This window comes from Garra rufa, chromosome 16, assembly GCF_049309525.1.
Source record: "Garra rufa chromosome 16, GarRuf1.0, whole genome shotgun sequence".
Classification (NCBI taxonomy): domain Eukaryota; kingdom Metazoa; phylum Chordata; class Actinopteri; order Cypriniformes; family Cyprinidae; genus Garra; species Garra rufa.
The window spans coordinates 23,323,168-23,338,262 of NC_133376.1; the positions used below are offsets into that span (position 1 = coordinate 23,323,168).

Sequence of the window (15,095 nt, forward strand, 5' to 3'; positions counted from 1 at the left end):
ATAACCATTGCTGATCACATGAGTGATCAGGAGCTCAACAACTGCTATACTGTTTGTGTAAATAGTGGTTTTGCCCATGAACCTATATTGATTGGATGATTACAGCAGCATGTTTGGTTGCTATTTTCAGACAAAGTTATACTTCAGAATGAGGGTTTCACAAATCTCCAGTGACAGTCTATTCCACACTTCCAACAAGACAAGGTCTTCTAAACCTTTGTATCGTAGTAGAATACAAGATTAGATGATGTGAATAGTAAATAAACAATAGAAAAATAAAAAAACAGTCTTGTAGAAGTTCAAAGGGCATGTGTGTCTAACACCATAACCTACAACGTGGCTAAATGTACCTTTGACTGAGGGCAAAGTCAAAAAATACTTGTTATTGAGAAAAAAGTTTATTATAATTTATAAGGAATATATTTGGGTCTTGACAACTCATGGTTTTTACTTAATAGTCATTTATTTCTTATAGGTTTGTTAACCTTTCCCCATGTCCCTTGCCTTGTTTGGCTCTATTACTGATGTGGTGGATCTGTAAACATAGAGTTATAGGGGGCCATGAAACAAATAGAAAGTTCAATCATTTAGAACTGGTCATCATATTGGCTTAATTTGGAGCAGGCTGATCAGCAAAACTATCTTGTGGAAAGACTGTCAATCCAAAATGGATCAAAATATAAAATATTTCATATAAAAATAAAATCTGTATTGAATAATTCTGTGTATAAATGCATTTGTTCTCTATCAGATCTGACGAGCAGTTTTATTTTAGTATTATTTACAGTCGAAAGTTTACATACACCTTGTTCATTATTTTACCAAAATAAAAGGGATCATACAAAATGCATGTTATTTTTATTAAGTAGTGACCTGAATAAGATATTTCACATGAAAGATGTTTACATCTTATAAAAATGACCCTGTTTAAAAGTTTACATACAATTAATTCTTAATACTGTGTTGTTACCTGAATAATCCACAGGTTTTTTTTTTTTTTAGTGATAGTTGGTTATGAGACTCTTGTTTGCCCTGAACAGTTAAACTGCTCACTGTTTTCAGAAAAATCCTTCAGGTCCCACAAATTCTTTGGTTTTTCAGCATTTTTGTATTTGAACCTTTTCCAACAATGACTGTATGAAGATCCATCTTTTCACACTGAGGTCAACTGAGGGACTATTACAGAAGCTTCAGAACACTCACTGATGCTTCAGAAGGAAACACAATGCATTAAAAGCGTGTTACCTTTTGAACAGAACGAGATTGTGTACATTTTTCTTATTTTGCTTTAATACATTTTTTTTTTTCCATTTAGTGCTGCCCCTTAGAAACTACAGAAGATACTTACATGTTTCCCAGAGGACAAAAGTTAAATTTATCCTGATCTTCAAATTCAAAAAGTTTTCACCCCCTGGCTATTAATGCATCCTTCTAAACCTTCTGTAATAGTTGCATATGAGTCCCTCAGTTGTCCTCAATGTAAAAAGATAGATCTCAAAATCATACAGTTATTGTTGGAAAGCAACAACAAAAAACAGCTGTAGACCATTTAGGTAACAACACAGTATTAGGAATCAAGTGTATGTTAACTTTTGAACGGGGTCATGTTTATAAATTCAACTATTATTCTCTGTTTTATTGTTATCTTTTATAAGAAATATCTTATTTAGGTCAGCACTAAATAAAAAATAACATGCATTTTGCATGATGCCTCTTATTTTAGTAAAATATTTAACAATTATTGAATTCAGCAAGGTGCATGTAAACTTTTGACTTCAACTGTATATACAGCACTGTTATAGCATTAGTTTTTTGTATTTTAAATGTAATATTTATATTTTCCTCTTTTACAGGTTTCTGGGGACCATATGATAAAATGTATACAAAACAAATAAAAAGTTCAATCAAGATGATCCAGAATTGGTCTTCACCTCAATTGAAGCAGCCTGATCAGCAAAAATAAGAAATCCTGTGAAAAGACTATCAGTCCAGAATGGATCAAAAAACAGTCCATTTTGTTCTGAATAGAAGATCTGAAGCCAGACCTGATCTCCTTTTTGCAATCTAAGGATTGTTGATCCTGAGGCCACGTCATAGTTTCCTGTGTTGGCGTCAAATGTTCTAATCTTGTACTGGCCGTTGTGGACAAGCCCGATCGCCAGATGTTTGTTAGCCAACGTGATGTCATATGTAAAGTAATACACCCCAGGAATTACACAGTTAAACTTGCCACTGGTGACATTGTAATGGCCACCCTCGTTCATTAAAATCCGGTTAAAGCGAATGGGCGTGCGCTCCTTGGGATAGCTCTTGGTTACCGCTACTGAGAAAGCAGATCGTGCCTCGGCTCCACAGTCACAGCCTCCAATGGCGCCTGATTCCCCTACATCTCCCATCTCTCCTTTTATCCCAGCGACTCCAGACACACCAGGTGCTCCTCGCACACCCTTAAGGCCCCTTGGTCCTGCCTTCCCAACAAGTCCTGGGCGTCCTTCTGGTCCATGTTTTCCAGGGTTTCCAGGACGACCCTGTTCACCTAAAATTTGAGAATAAAATTCAAAACTAAACATCTTTAGTGTCTTTAAATATTTTTTAGTTGTCTTTATGGTTCTGTTTGCACTTACAGATGAAAACAAAAATATTAGTCCCCTAAGAAATATTTCATTATTTTTCAAATAATTCCCAAGTGCTGTTTAACACAGAGAAGATTTTTTTCAACACAGCATTTCTAACATAATAGTCAGGAAGCTTGGAGTGTTTGTAATACAAATAGAAACAATAGTCAATAGTGTATCCCTTTTGCTTGATAACAGCCTTTAGTCATTTGTTGTAGTTCTCAACAAGTTCCAGATATGTCGCCTGAGAAGTAGCAGCCCATTCTTCCTTAGCAAATTTCTCAAGCTCCTCCAGATTTGTTGGTCTTCTGGCATGGACTTTGGTCTTTAGTGTGCCATATTGGTGAGACTCAGATGTAAACAACAGCATGGATTGCACAATTAATGCAATGAATACATTGTTCTGCTTATGCTGTCTAAACCATGAAAGCTGGTAAATCATATAGAAAAGTTAAGCAGAAAAGGGCACAATATTCTGTATGTATGAGCAGTATTAATTAAGATATTAGCCTAATATTTCACCTACCTGACCAGAAATGCTAAGAACAAACATGAATGTTGTCAAGATTCTTGCCCTGGAAATCAGTTTCAGTTTGGCCAACCACAAACGTCTTTTGTTCCTCAGACAGTTTTTTGCACTCTTCTCCTTGATGTGTTTTGGAAGTCTATACTTCAAATGTTTTTCCCAGTCTGACCGATTAGTACAGACCAAAACATGACCATAATTGACCATTTTCAGCAACAATAATCAGCTTAATATGCAAGTTGTGATGGTTTGGTTCAGTGGCACTGTTTACATTCATTGCCACCAATATGGCAGATTAATGATGTTGTGAAAACACTCTATTAGAAGTTACAGACAGATTTCATGAATTATGTATCATGTATTATGAAACAACTCACCTATTTTATTTTCATTGTTTGTCAAAAATGTGATTTCATGTTTTTACTTACATTTTAACTTGACCTTGAGCTACAGAAAGATACTATCCACCTTATCTTTCAACGCGGAAGTAAGCCGTTTTCTATGAATGCGCAAGACTTCCGGTTAGTTAGCCGCTGAGGGCAAATAATGAGAAGAACAACACAGTGTAGTAAACGGTAAAATGGTTTGCATTGCAAACCAGTGTGTTCATAATTAAGATAATACATTAAAATAATATGGTAAGACACATCAGTTTGCAGCATCATGCAGCAAAACGCACTGTTTGTACAGCTAAAAATAGCTGGAAGCAAATAATACTGGAAGCCAGAACCATTCAATTTTCACTCTTACGGGAAAAATAAGGTGGATAGATACAACATTTTCATTAATGGTATTACAACTGCATCAGATGTGCTCATATGCTTTACCTTTCTCTCCCTTCTCTCCCTTGTCACCATCCTTCCCATCCTGACCATCAACACCTGGCATCCCCATCTTGCCTACGTTACCACTGGGACCTGCTGCACCTGGACTCCCTGGAGGACCCTGAGGGCCTGGCAAACTGCAGCTAAGCTGTGAAGAATGGATGGTGAAGTTGCGTCCCTTCTTGGACGATTCTACAGTAAGCACAGAGAAGAGAGACAGCAGGCAAACAGCCAGCGGTAGCTGATGCATGATGCAGCTGTGCCTGCGAACAGAGCAGATGAGGCCAGATTTTCATTGTGGGGAATTTCCATGGATCTCCTGTATATACATATACAGAGTCATGCACAAAAGTAAGAATCGTTATATACATGCAGTTTGTGAATAATGCAGGCTTATTAGTGAACAGTTTTATTTAGGTAGTAAATGTAAGTAATAGACCAAACAATTCAATTATACAACACATTAATGCATGCATAAGAAAAATAAATCCTCACCAGAGGAATGAGATTGGCCTTGCAATGGAAAGTAGAAATCCAGAAGCTCTTGTAGCAGTCAAAAATTAAGAAAATAAACAAGATTGTGATTCGATTGTATCTTACATGTCCTCCACACAACTTTGCAAACATCCACCCAGTTTTAACACGGACGTGCCCTGCCAGATAGTTCATCCATGATGTAATTGAACAAACTGGGGGAGGGGATTCATTTGAAAATGTGTCAGACTATTATACTGTAGCTCTGCAACCTACAAATCAATAAAATGGCTTTATATTATTATAGTATACAAAACTACAAAAAAAAAAACTTTGCAATACTTTGCAATACTTTGAACTACATGTTGCTTAGTAAAAACCATAACAAAACCAAACATGGCCAGGTTCAGGTTTAAATATGTTTATTGTCAATCACTGGTCACTCTATATTCATTATGAATCCATTAAATACCTTGGAAAGGGAGAATGGAACATATTTGTTACATCAAAACAGATGATTCACCAAAGCATTGCCCGTTTGTAAGTTATTGGGCACTTTACGAGTAAAAGACTAATAAAACAATGTTTATGTACTCTCAAAATAAAAAAACGGAAAAATGTTCTACTATAATCTACACAGATTTATACAAAGCGAAAAGATGTGGAACCCTAACTGCTGGTTCTAACAAACTGTCATGTGCTAATAACATGGGATGTTTCCTGTTATTAGCTCAAAAACAGTGTCTTTTTGTATCACAGATTCAGCAATAACAGATTTTACATTAACTGAGACTATGACATCTCTGTTGTTGGCGACAAAAGACATTTATGTTTTCATTCACTGCCCCAGGAAAGAGGCCATTGGATCATCGGCTCGGCAACGTTTCATGCGGAACGCTTCCATCTCCTCCTCAGTGGGTTCACGCACTTCCATTAGGCTGTTGTATGGCCGTTTCCTTTCGTCAATCTGCATTATTTCAGCCACCTGCTTCAGCCTCTGCTCCTCCGCACTCAATGCCTGCAACAAAAAGACACATTATTTTCTTTTACACCAGGTTTTGTAGAGCACAGATGCATTTGGATATTAAGATACAAGTTTGTGTGGTAAGAACAGCCCACTTACCTTCTTCAGCTTTTCTTTCTTCTTTGCTTCGTCTTCCTCATCACTGCTGTCAGAGTCTCTGTGTTTCTTGCTCTTTTTCTTCTTCTTCTTGTCTTTCATTTTTTCTTGGTGCAGCTTCGAATAATACAAAAAAACACGTTAGTACAATCTTTTTCCTGACATGTTTTTCACTTGGAATTTTGTCACAAAAAGAAGGCTGATGTTAATGTACCTGTAAAAGAGTCTTTGGTTCTTCACACGTTTCGGCCTCCTCTACGTCCTCTTCAAATGGAGCACAAGAATTGCTCTGAAAAAAAAAATAAAAAAAATAAACAAACTTTTTAGGACAGATTTGTTTTGGATAAAAATATATAAATGATAAAAAACAAATAATAAAATTAAATAATATAAAATAAATGCTTTGATATACAGTGCCTTGCAAAAGTATTCATATCCCTTCATTTTTTTCACATTTTATGTTGCAGCTTTATGTTAAACTGCTTTAAATTGCTTTTTTCCACATCAATCTACAGTCCATACACCAAATGACAACGCAGAATTGTCACAACTCCATAAATATATGGGAAAAAAAACCCTGAAGTACATTGCATAAGTATTCATACCCTTAACAAAAGTAGTACTTAGCTGAGGCACCTTTACAGCCTCAAATGCTTTTGGGTATGGTGCAAGTTTTGCACATCAGCGTTTGGCAGTTATCTGCCATTCTTCGCCTCACCTCTTTACCTCTCAAGCTCTATCAGCTTGGATGGGGACAGACGCACATTTTCAGGCTTCACCAGAAATGTTTGATTTGGTTCAAGCCCAGGCTCCGGCTGGACCACTCAAGGACATTCACAGAGTTGTCTATAGGCCACTCCTACTGTGTTCTTAGGTTAATTATCTTGTTGGAAGGTGAACCTTCTGGGTTTTAATTAAGGCTCTCTCTATATTTTGCTGTGTTTAGCTTCCCCTTCTACTCTGATGAGTCCCTCAGTCCCAGTCCCCACAGCATGAGGATGCTACCAACACACTTTACTTTTGGAATGGTACTTTGCAGGTGACGAGCAGTGACTGGTTTCCTCCATACATGATGCTTGGAATTAAGGTTTATCAGACGAGAGAATCTTGTTTCTCACAGTCTGAGAGTTCTTTAGATGCTTTTTTTTGCAGATTCCAAGTGTGTTTTCATGTGTCTTCATTGAGGAGAGGATTGAGTCTTGCCACACTGCCATAAAGACCGGATCGGTGGAGTGTTGCAGTGATGTTTGTCCTTCTCTAAGTTTCTGCTTTCTGCATATATGATCATGAAGCTCAACTAGAGTGACTATCAGCTTCTTGGTCACCACTCTAACCAAAGCCCTTCTCCATCAATTGCTCAGTTTGGCCAGAAAGCCCGCTCTTGGAAGAGTCCTGGTTGTTCCTAACTTCTTCCATTAAGGGTAATGGAGACTACATGCTTCTGTGAAAGACTGTGGCTTGATGCAATTCTGTTTCTGAGCTCTACAGGTAGTTTTTTTTTTTTCAAATCATACCCATTCAGTTGAATTTAAAGTGTAGTTACATCTACAAGCAATATGAAAACTCCTGAGCTAAATTTTAACTGTCCCAGATAAGGGTATGAATACTTATGCAATGGAATCATTTCAGTTTTTTTGTTTTTAATACATTTTCAAAAACCTGTTTTTAGCTTTGCCATTCTGGTGTATGGAGTGTAGAATGATGTGGGAAAAAAAGTTTAAAGCAATTTAACATAAGGCAGCAACGTAACAAAATGTGAACAAAATGAAGGGGTATGAATACTTCCGCAAGGCACTGTATAATTACATACAGTGAATACATGGATCTGATACTCACCACTACTTTCTTGCCAGCTTCTCCTGTACAGTAACTTTGCTTCACCATCGAGTGGCAGCATTTGTAACCCCAAAAGCCATCTCTCCAATACGATCCCCAAATACACTGCAAAAGCCAGAGGAAAAAATCTTTAACATTCATAAAACAAAATCATCATTATTAAATAACACTTCCAGTAGTGCCAGCTAACATACCGTGTGGTTATTAATGAGCACGTCCTCTTCGTATTTGGAACAGGCCACAGCCTTCTCCTGTCCTTTCAGCACAGCCCCGTGACGAGAATACTCCACATACTCCTCTGTCTGAGCCAGCAGAAGCTCTCGCGGAGGGGCGTCCAAATGTTCCTGCCCACCATACTGCAGAGAGGTGCGACATGAAGGCATCAGCACACCAAACAGGGAAAGGAGGAAATGATGTTTTGTGTAAAAAAGGAGATTGTAAATTGTACCCTTTCCAAAATACTGTCTTTCTGTTTCTCTTTGAAATCGTCCTTTTTGACTTTGTAGGACTGATGGAGAAGCTCCAGCTTGGTGGGATCTGCCTGGAGGTGAACTTCAGATCCCTTCTCATAGGCTTCCCAAGCAAAGACTGCAGAGGAGTCGTACAAAACAACGTTAGACCAACAGGAACTGAGAGTCTGGAGCCCACATTTAGGCATATGAGTTCATAAAGACTACTCACGCTGTGTCTGGGCCATGGAAATGGTGTCTCCAGAGTAGCGCACAAAGTTGTCTCCAGCATAGCCCACCCTGCCAAAACAAACACATAATTTTGAAGACAAGCTGAGATAATTACAGAAACAGACACCCAAAGACTGTGTGATGTGTTTTTTCAGCTTACTTGAAATTTAGCACGTCAGCTTTTTTGGCATTTAGCTGACTTTTTTTCATCCAAAGCAATTTAAAGTCCAATACATAATTAGATCAACTTGTGCCTTGCTTAGTTGTGAACAATGTGTTGTGAACTCCCTACTTAGCACTAAACCTGCAAGCTTTCTAAAAGAAATAACATTTCCCTTTGAATGCATGCACAGAAAATGAGAAATGCACCTACTCTTCTGGAATTTTTCCAGTGTTGGAGTATGGGTTCTCCCTCATGGCTCGAGTCTTGGGATCATAGTAGGCTGAATTTGGATCCAGGTTTCTGAGGTACTGTAAAATAAAACAGGTGGGAAAAACATGATACTGCATGCTGTGGCAAATGTGTAATCATATGCTACTACTAATCATAAAGATAATACTGTAATAGTCATCTTATTAATCATATTTATGCAGCTTCAAATGGCTCTAAACGATCCCAGCCGAGGAAAGAAGGGTCTTATCTGGCAAAACGTTATTTTCTAAAAAAAAAAAATGTCTAGCTCTGTGTGTACTCTGTGTATAGATTAAAAGGTATATAAATTGTAAATGTTTTTAGAAAATAACTGATCGTTTTGCTAGATAAGACCCTTCTTCCTTGGCTGGGATCATTTAGAGCCCTTTGAAGCTGCATTTAAACTGCATTTTGGAAGTCCAAACTCGGAGGCACCATAGAAGACCATTATATGGAGAGAAATCCTGAAATGTTTTCCTCAAAAAACATAATTTCTTTACCACTGAAGCAAGAAAGAGGGTGAGTACATTATCTGTACATTTTTGTTCTGAAAGTGAACTACTCCTTTAATGTTTTTTTTTGTTTTTGTTTTTTACCAAGCTTGCATTTATTTGATCCAAAATACAGCAAAACCAGTAACACTTTGAAATATTTTTTACTATTTAAAATAACTTTTCCATTTGAATTATATTTTAAAATGCAATTAATTTCTGTGATTTCAAAGCTGAATTTTTAGCATCATGACTCCAGTCACATGATCCTTCAGAAATTATTCTAACATTTATTATTATTATTATTATTACGTTAAAAACAGCTCAGCAGAATTTTTTCAGGGTTCTTTGATGAGTAGAAAGTTCAAAATAACAGCATTTATCTGAAATAAAAATCTTTTGTAACATTATAAATGTATTTTTCATCACTTTTGATCAATTTAAAGCATCCTTGCTAAACAAAAGTAATTTCTATAATATGTTACAAAAGCTTTTTATTTCAGACAAATGCTGATCTCTGGATATTTCTATTAATCAAAATTCTGAAACAATCTACTCAACTGTTTTAAATATTGATAACAGTAATGTTTCTTGAACAGCAAATCATCGTATTAGAATGATTTCTGAAGGATCATGTGACACTGAAGACTGGAGTAATGATGCTGAAATGTAGCTTTGATCACAGGAATAAATTACATTTCAAAATATATTCAAATAGAAAACAGTTATTTTAAATAGTAAAAATATTTCACAATTACGGCTTTTGCTGTACTTCGAATCAAATAAATGCAGGCTTGGTGAACAAAAGAGAATTATTTAAAAAATATTACTGTTCAAAAACTTTTGACTGGTAGTGTATATAAAATAAATAAATACAACTGCATGTATTTCTAGAAAAAAACAAGTAGTATCATGCCTTTAATTAGCATTCATTGGTTTGCAAAATTTCAGGTTATTTTTACCTTAGCGATGTCTTCCCTGATTCTCAGGTTTCTAACTGTGATTCGTCTCTTAGAATCGAAATTTTGTCCAGGCATGTCAAAGTCATCGACATATTTGTCGTCATCCTCATCTTCACTGCTGTGGTCCTGGACAGGGCGAGGAAAAAGTTTAACTGAGTGGGTGAAGTAGCTTTATGATTTGAATTATATTTTATAGTCCAGAATGTACATAAAAATTCAGCTGAAAATGCCATATACCTGTACTGCATCGTCGCCAAGATGCTTCTTTGAATTCTGGATATAAGACAAAATGTTTGGTTTAACAAAAGTAGTAAATAAAAGGCTGTGACAAACATAAAGAAAAATCACATAGCTCTAAAAAATGTGAATACTTACAGCTTGATCCATTAGTTTACCAGAAGCTAACTCCTCCTGGAGTTTCTGAGCTTTGAGAGTACGCTTGGCCTGTTATAATAAAAAAATAAATCAAATAAATTAGACATGCTTTACCTATACAGACAGTAAATGATCTTTCAAACAAAATGTATGACAATGGTCACATGACAAAAATGATCTTCGCTGAGAATCAAACTTAATTGAGTCTGCATCAATAGCTTATGTGTGTAATAAAATAAACATAAATACACAAAAATATCCAACATGACTTACCAGATCAACTTTTGCATATTCCTCTACAATGCGTGTGTGCTCATCAGGATCATAGCCATTCCAGCGATCTCTCTTTCCATCATAATCCATCGAGAGCTGAATCTGTTGGTGCTCATCTGGTGCCATGCCTGTGCCAGAATACTTAGCTCCAACTTTTCTGGGTCTCTGTAAAAGACATTTTTGCACAAATTGTAATCAAACATGCAAAATGCAGTTTTCATTTCTAAATACACTACCAGTCAAAAGTTTTTGGACAGTAAGATTTTTTTTATGTTTTATAAAGAAGTTTCTTCTGCTCACCAAGCCTGAATTACTTGATCCAAAATACAGAAAATGCAGTAATATCAAAGTCCCTTTAAGGTATTCTATAGTCTTTGAGTAATATTGTGAAATAGTTTTACTATTTAAAATAACTGCTTTCTATTTAAATTAGTGGTGGGCCGTTATCGGCGTTAACGTGCTGCGTTAACGTGAAACTCTTATCGCGCGATAAAAAAAATATCGCCGTTAATCTATTCTCAAATTTGGGTTGGGAGCGGGGTCTAAACTACGCAAGCTATGATGACTTTCACCTTGATAGTTTAACGCGGATGTATACCGAAGACTATAAGTCTCCTCCGCCAAAACACAGACGGGATCGCGTCGTCCTCCATTCATAAAAACCGAATCTACTATAGCGCGAAATGCCACGTAAATTCGTCGGTTTTTGGATTCATAAATCAAATGTTGGTCAGTCACTTAATTCAAATCGCGATATGGACTAGTGTATGTGAAACCTGAAATGCAAAAAGACCGTTTTAATATGAATCCGATATGTTCCGTTTGCCTAGCTGTATGTATGCATTGCGGAGACGAGCTTTTACTACACGCATACTGAAACACATGTGACGCTCCCGGTAATTTTTGGCATTTTCATCTCACATGAACAGATAAACTCAATCTCCCAAACTGCTGTGAGTGTCACTTTTAACGTTTCATTTGAGAAAACTAGCATCATATCATACTGTATGACACAGAAACTTCATGGCAACCTGTCAAAATAAAAGTACGGTGTAACATGTAATGGGCTGGGTAGGTGTTGACGTTAAAAAAAAAACACAATCTAATAGGGAGAAAAAATAATTTCATTGTTAGTTAGTTAGTAAACACAAGTACATCTAATTGAACATAATTTATTTTCATCAACAAATTATCATATAACAGCTTTATGAGCTTTATGATCCATTCTCAAAGACTTTAAGTCATTATTTGGGTAGCACACATATTCTGAATGCCTTCAGCAGAATTCAAATTAGCCATTTTAATCTAGATTAATCTAGATTAATTCCAAGATTTAATCTAGATTAATCTAGATTAAAAAAATTAATCTATGCCCACCCCTAATTTAAATATATAAAAAAAAATTATTTATTTCCGTGATCAAAGCTAAATTTTCAGCATCATATTACTGCAGTCTTCAGTGTCACATGATCCTTCAAAAATCACTCTAAAATGTGGATTTGCTGTTCAAGAAACATTTATTATAATTATTATTATTATTATCACATTGGGCACATTTTCAGGATTCTCTGATGAATAGAAAGATTTAAAGATAAGCATTTATCTAAAATAAAAAGCGTTTGTAACTTTATACACTATACCATTCAAAAGCTTGGAGTCAGTACAATTTTTTGGGGGAAAGAAATTATAGAAATTAACAATTTTATTTAGCAAGGATGCTTTTACTTGATCGTAAAGTGATGGTAAAGACATTTATAATGTTATAAAAGATAAATGCTGTACTTCTGAAATTTCTATTAATCAAAGATACCTGCATACCAACATAATAAAATGTTTTTTGAGCAGAATATTAGAATGATTTCTGAAGGATCATGTGACTGGAGTAATGATGCTAAAAAAATCAGCTTTGAAAAAAAAAATTACATTTAAAATATATATTTAAATACTAGGCAACAGTTATTTTAAATAGTAAACATATTTCCAAATTTTACTGTTTTTTCTGTACTTTGGATCAAATAAATGCAGACTTGGTGAGCAGAACAGACTTCTTAAACTCATCATAGCTGCATTTCTTCAGTGTCACATGTTCCTTCAGAAATCATTCTAATATGCTGATTTGGCACTTAATATTATGAATGTTTAAAACAGTTATGCTGCTTAACATTTTGGGGGAAATGGTGATATATGTGTTTTGTGGATTCTTTGATTAATAAAAAGTAAAAAAAAAAGCATTTATTTGAAATAAATAAATCTGTAACATCATAAATGACTGCCTCACTTTTGATCAATATAATGCATCCCTGCTAAATAAAAGTCTTAATTTCTTTGTTAAAACATCCAAACCCAAATTTTTGTACAGTAATATATACTGCACAGTATTAAATGTTACCAACATCATCACAACACATTATGAACCACTTACCTCCATACAGTCTTTCTTTTTATGTGTCATGGCACCACAGTTTTCACACGCTCCTTTTCTGTATTTTGTGATGACTGATTTCTAGTTGACAAAGAGGCAATGAAAAAGGTTTTAGACACTAAATCACTTTTATAACTGATGACTATTAGGGTACAGGGGAGGGTTTACCTCTTGTACACCTCTTTTGTACCAATCTCCGATGGGTGCAAATTGTGCCTCTTTCTCTGCCTGGGGTCTCTGGTGCTTGAGAGTGGGTCTCTTTGATGGGTCAATGTACCAAGGGACAGATGAGATGTACTGGGGAATATGAGGGTTGATATCCCTGGTAACAAAATATTATGGTCAGGGGAACCGTTACAGCAAATATGACAAAAACAAAATCACTTTAATATTTTTTTAAACTACAGTCAGAGTATGTATGAATGACCAGATAAAAAAAATAGTTCACCCAAAATTTAAATTCTGTCATTAATTACTCACCTTCATGTTGATCCAAACCCGTAAGACCTTTGTTCATCTTCGAAACACAAATTAAGATATTTTTGATGAAATCTGAGCACTCTTAGGACTTAGAGCTGGTAGGACCCTTGCGGTCTATGCAGGGTCAGAAAACTCTCAGATTTCATCAAAAATATCTTAATGTGTGTTTCAAAGATGAACGAAGGTCTTATGGTTTTGGGATGACATAAGGGTGAGTAAATAATGACAGAATTTTCATTTGTGAGTGAACTATCCCTTTAAGTGCACCATGCTCATGTGTCATGTTTATATGCTCAACATACTTTCCCTCCTCGTCAACTTCAGCTGGAGCATTTCCCAATTTTCTCTGTTCTTCCAGCTCTTTCTTCTTTCTCCAATCTTCTCGGGTCATTTTCTTCGGCTCTTCGAGATCTACGATCCCCTCCGACACTTTAACCTCCTCCTTTGACATGATCTCCAGCTACACCTGAATACAAAGAGATCACGATCAGATATTTAAGACATGTATTCAGAATAAATTACCCTTACACACAAACTGAAATCTAAAAAAATAAAAGATCAAAATCAGCAGTGACAGACCGTAAAGACACATAACGTTAATCATATATAATAACAGAAACCAGACGGTTACGATATCGTTTGTATTATTTACAGCAGTTTTTGTATTTGACGGTGATTTAATGTGAAAAGTGATAGCCAGTATTGCTGACACGTTAGGTTTCAAGTCAATAAGTTGTTAGTTTACCTGCTATTTTGTGAAATTCCAAAAAACAATAAAAGATATTTTACGCCTTTACCAGTCGGCTGCTCGCTAGTTGTTTACAAGCGTGTTAGAAGCGCACTTCCGGGTGACGACTTCCGGGTCTTCTTCGCTGCGACTTGCTGGATGTATTTTCGTGTCTGAGAGTTTCGCCCTCAGCTGGACTGAAGTATAACTGTGGTCAAGACTGGAAATTTACAGCCGGACCATCACACCTCTAACGAACTGAGCTGTGGGTGTTGTTTCAGAAACCTATTTGAGGAAGTTTCACGTTTTCACATGGTACTATTTATTCTTCATAAGTAAAAATGCTTTATAAGGGCATCAACCTTATTATTTAACGTGGAAGTAAGCCTATTGGCGAGACTTCCAGTTCATTAACCGCTAAATAACCAGAATAATAAAAAGAATAACAATGTGCAGTAAACGGTAAAACTGTGTGTTCATAATTAAGACAATACGTTAAAATAATATGGTAACGCACACCAATTTGCAATATTAAGCAGCAAAACAAGCTGTTTTTGTACAGCTAAAAATAACTGGACGTGGATGAGAACAGAAGCCAGACCCATACAATTTACAAATGGCGTGCCCACTCTTACAGGAAGAATAAGGTGGATAGAAAGACTTCGTTTTTCTTCTCTATGGATGTTAGAACTGCTTATATGACCCAGTTACACTTTCCTTGAGCTTGATTTATCAGGTCAGTGAATTAGCACATACTTTTATCCAAAGCAAAATAGAAAGAGGAGATCACACTGATAAACAAGTCACACTAAAATGCACCAGAGGAAACCTTAATCTACAAAATAATGTTGAAATGTTGTTTGCTCACTTTAAATGTT

At 35.9% G+C, this 15,095-nt stretch overlaps 2 protein-coding genes across 2 annotated transcripts; both read right to left on the reverse strand.

Annotated features, from left to right (window-relative positions):
• Positions 1-427: 427 nt before the first annotated feature.
• On the reverse strand, positions 428-4,594 carry c1qtnf2 (C1q and TNF related 2). Its single transcript, XM_073820301.1, has 3 exons — positions 4,461-4,594; positions 3,969-4,228; positions 428-2,536 (listed from the first exon to the last, which is right to left on the reverse strand). Exons 2-3 carry the CDS (start codon positions 4,213-4,215, stop codon positions 1,905-1,907), a joined length of 879 nt encoding a protein of 292 aa, XP_073676402.1. The 5' UTR covers positions 4,216-4,228; positions 4,461-4,594; the 3' UTR covers positions 428-1,904.
• A 250-nt stretch (positions 4,595-4,844) lies between these two features.
• Positions 4,845-14,352, reverse strand: slu7 (SLU7 homolog, splicing factor). The gene is made up of 16 exons (XM_073820300.1): positions 14,236-14,352; positions 13,793-13,956; positions 13,179-13,332; positions 13,011-13,091; positions 10,589-10,753; positions 10,316-10,384; positions 10,178-10,213; positions 9,941-10,066; positions 8,449-8,546; positions 8,077-8,144; positions 7,844-7,983; positions 7,590-7,751; positions 7,396-7,500; positions 5,774-5,848; positions 5,563-5,676; positions 4,845-5,457 (listed from the first exon to the last, which is right to left on the reverse strand). Exons 2-16 carry the CDS (start codon positions 13,939-13,941, stop codon positions 5,278-5,280), a joined length of 1,722 nt encoding a protein of 573 aa, XP_073676401.1. The 5' UTR covers positions 13,942-13,956; positions 14,236-14,352; the 3' UTR covers positions 4,845-5,277.
• Between the last annotated feature and the right edge of the window lie 743 nt (positions 14,353-15,095).

Coding starts and splice junctions, on each gene's coding strand:
- slu7 (XM_073820300.1), bottom strand. CDS start 13,941: ATGTCAAAGGAGGAGGTTAAAGTGTCGGAGGGGATCGTAGATCTCGAA. Junction 10,385..10,588: donor AATATGCAAAAGTTGATCTG/GTAAGTCATGTT, acceptor TTATTATAACAG/GCCAAGCGTACTCTCAAAGC. Junction 5,849..7,395: donor AAGCTGGCAAGAAAGTAGTG/GTGAGTATCAGA, acceptor TTTTTTTTTCAG/AGCAATTCTTGTGCTCCATT.
- c1qtnf2 (XM_073820301.1), bottom strand. CDS start 4,215: ATGCATCAGCTACCGCTGGCTGTTTGCCTGCTGTCTCTCTTCTCTGTG. Junction 2,537..3,968: donor GGGAGAGAAGGGAGAGAAAG/GTAAAGCATATG, acceptor CTCAAATTTTAG/GTGAACAGGGTCGTCCTGGA.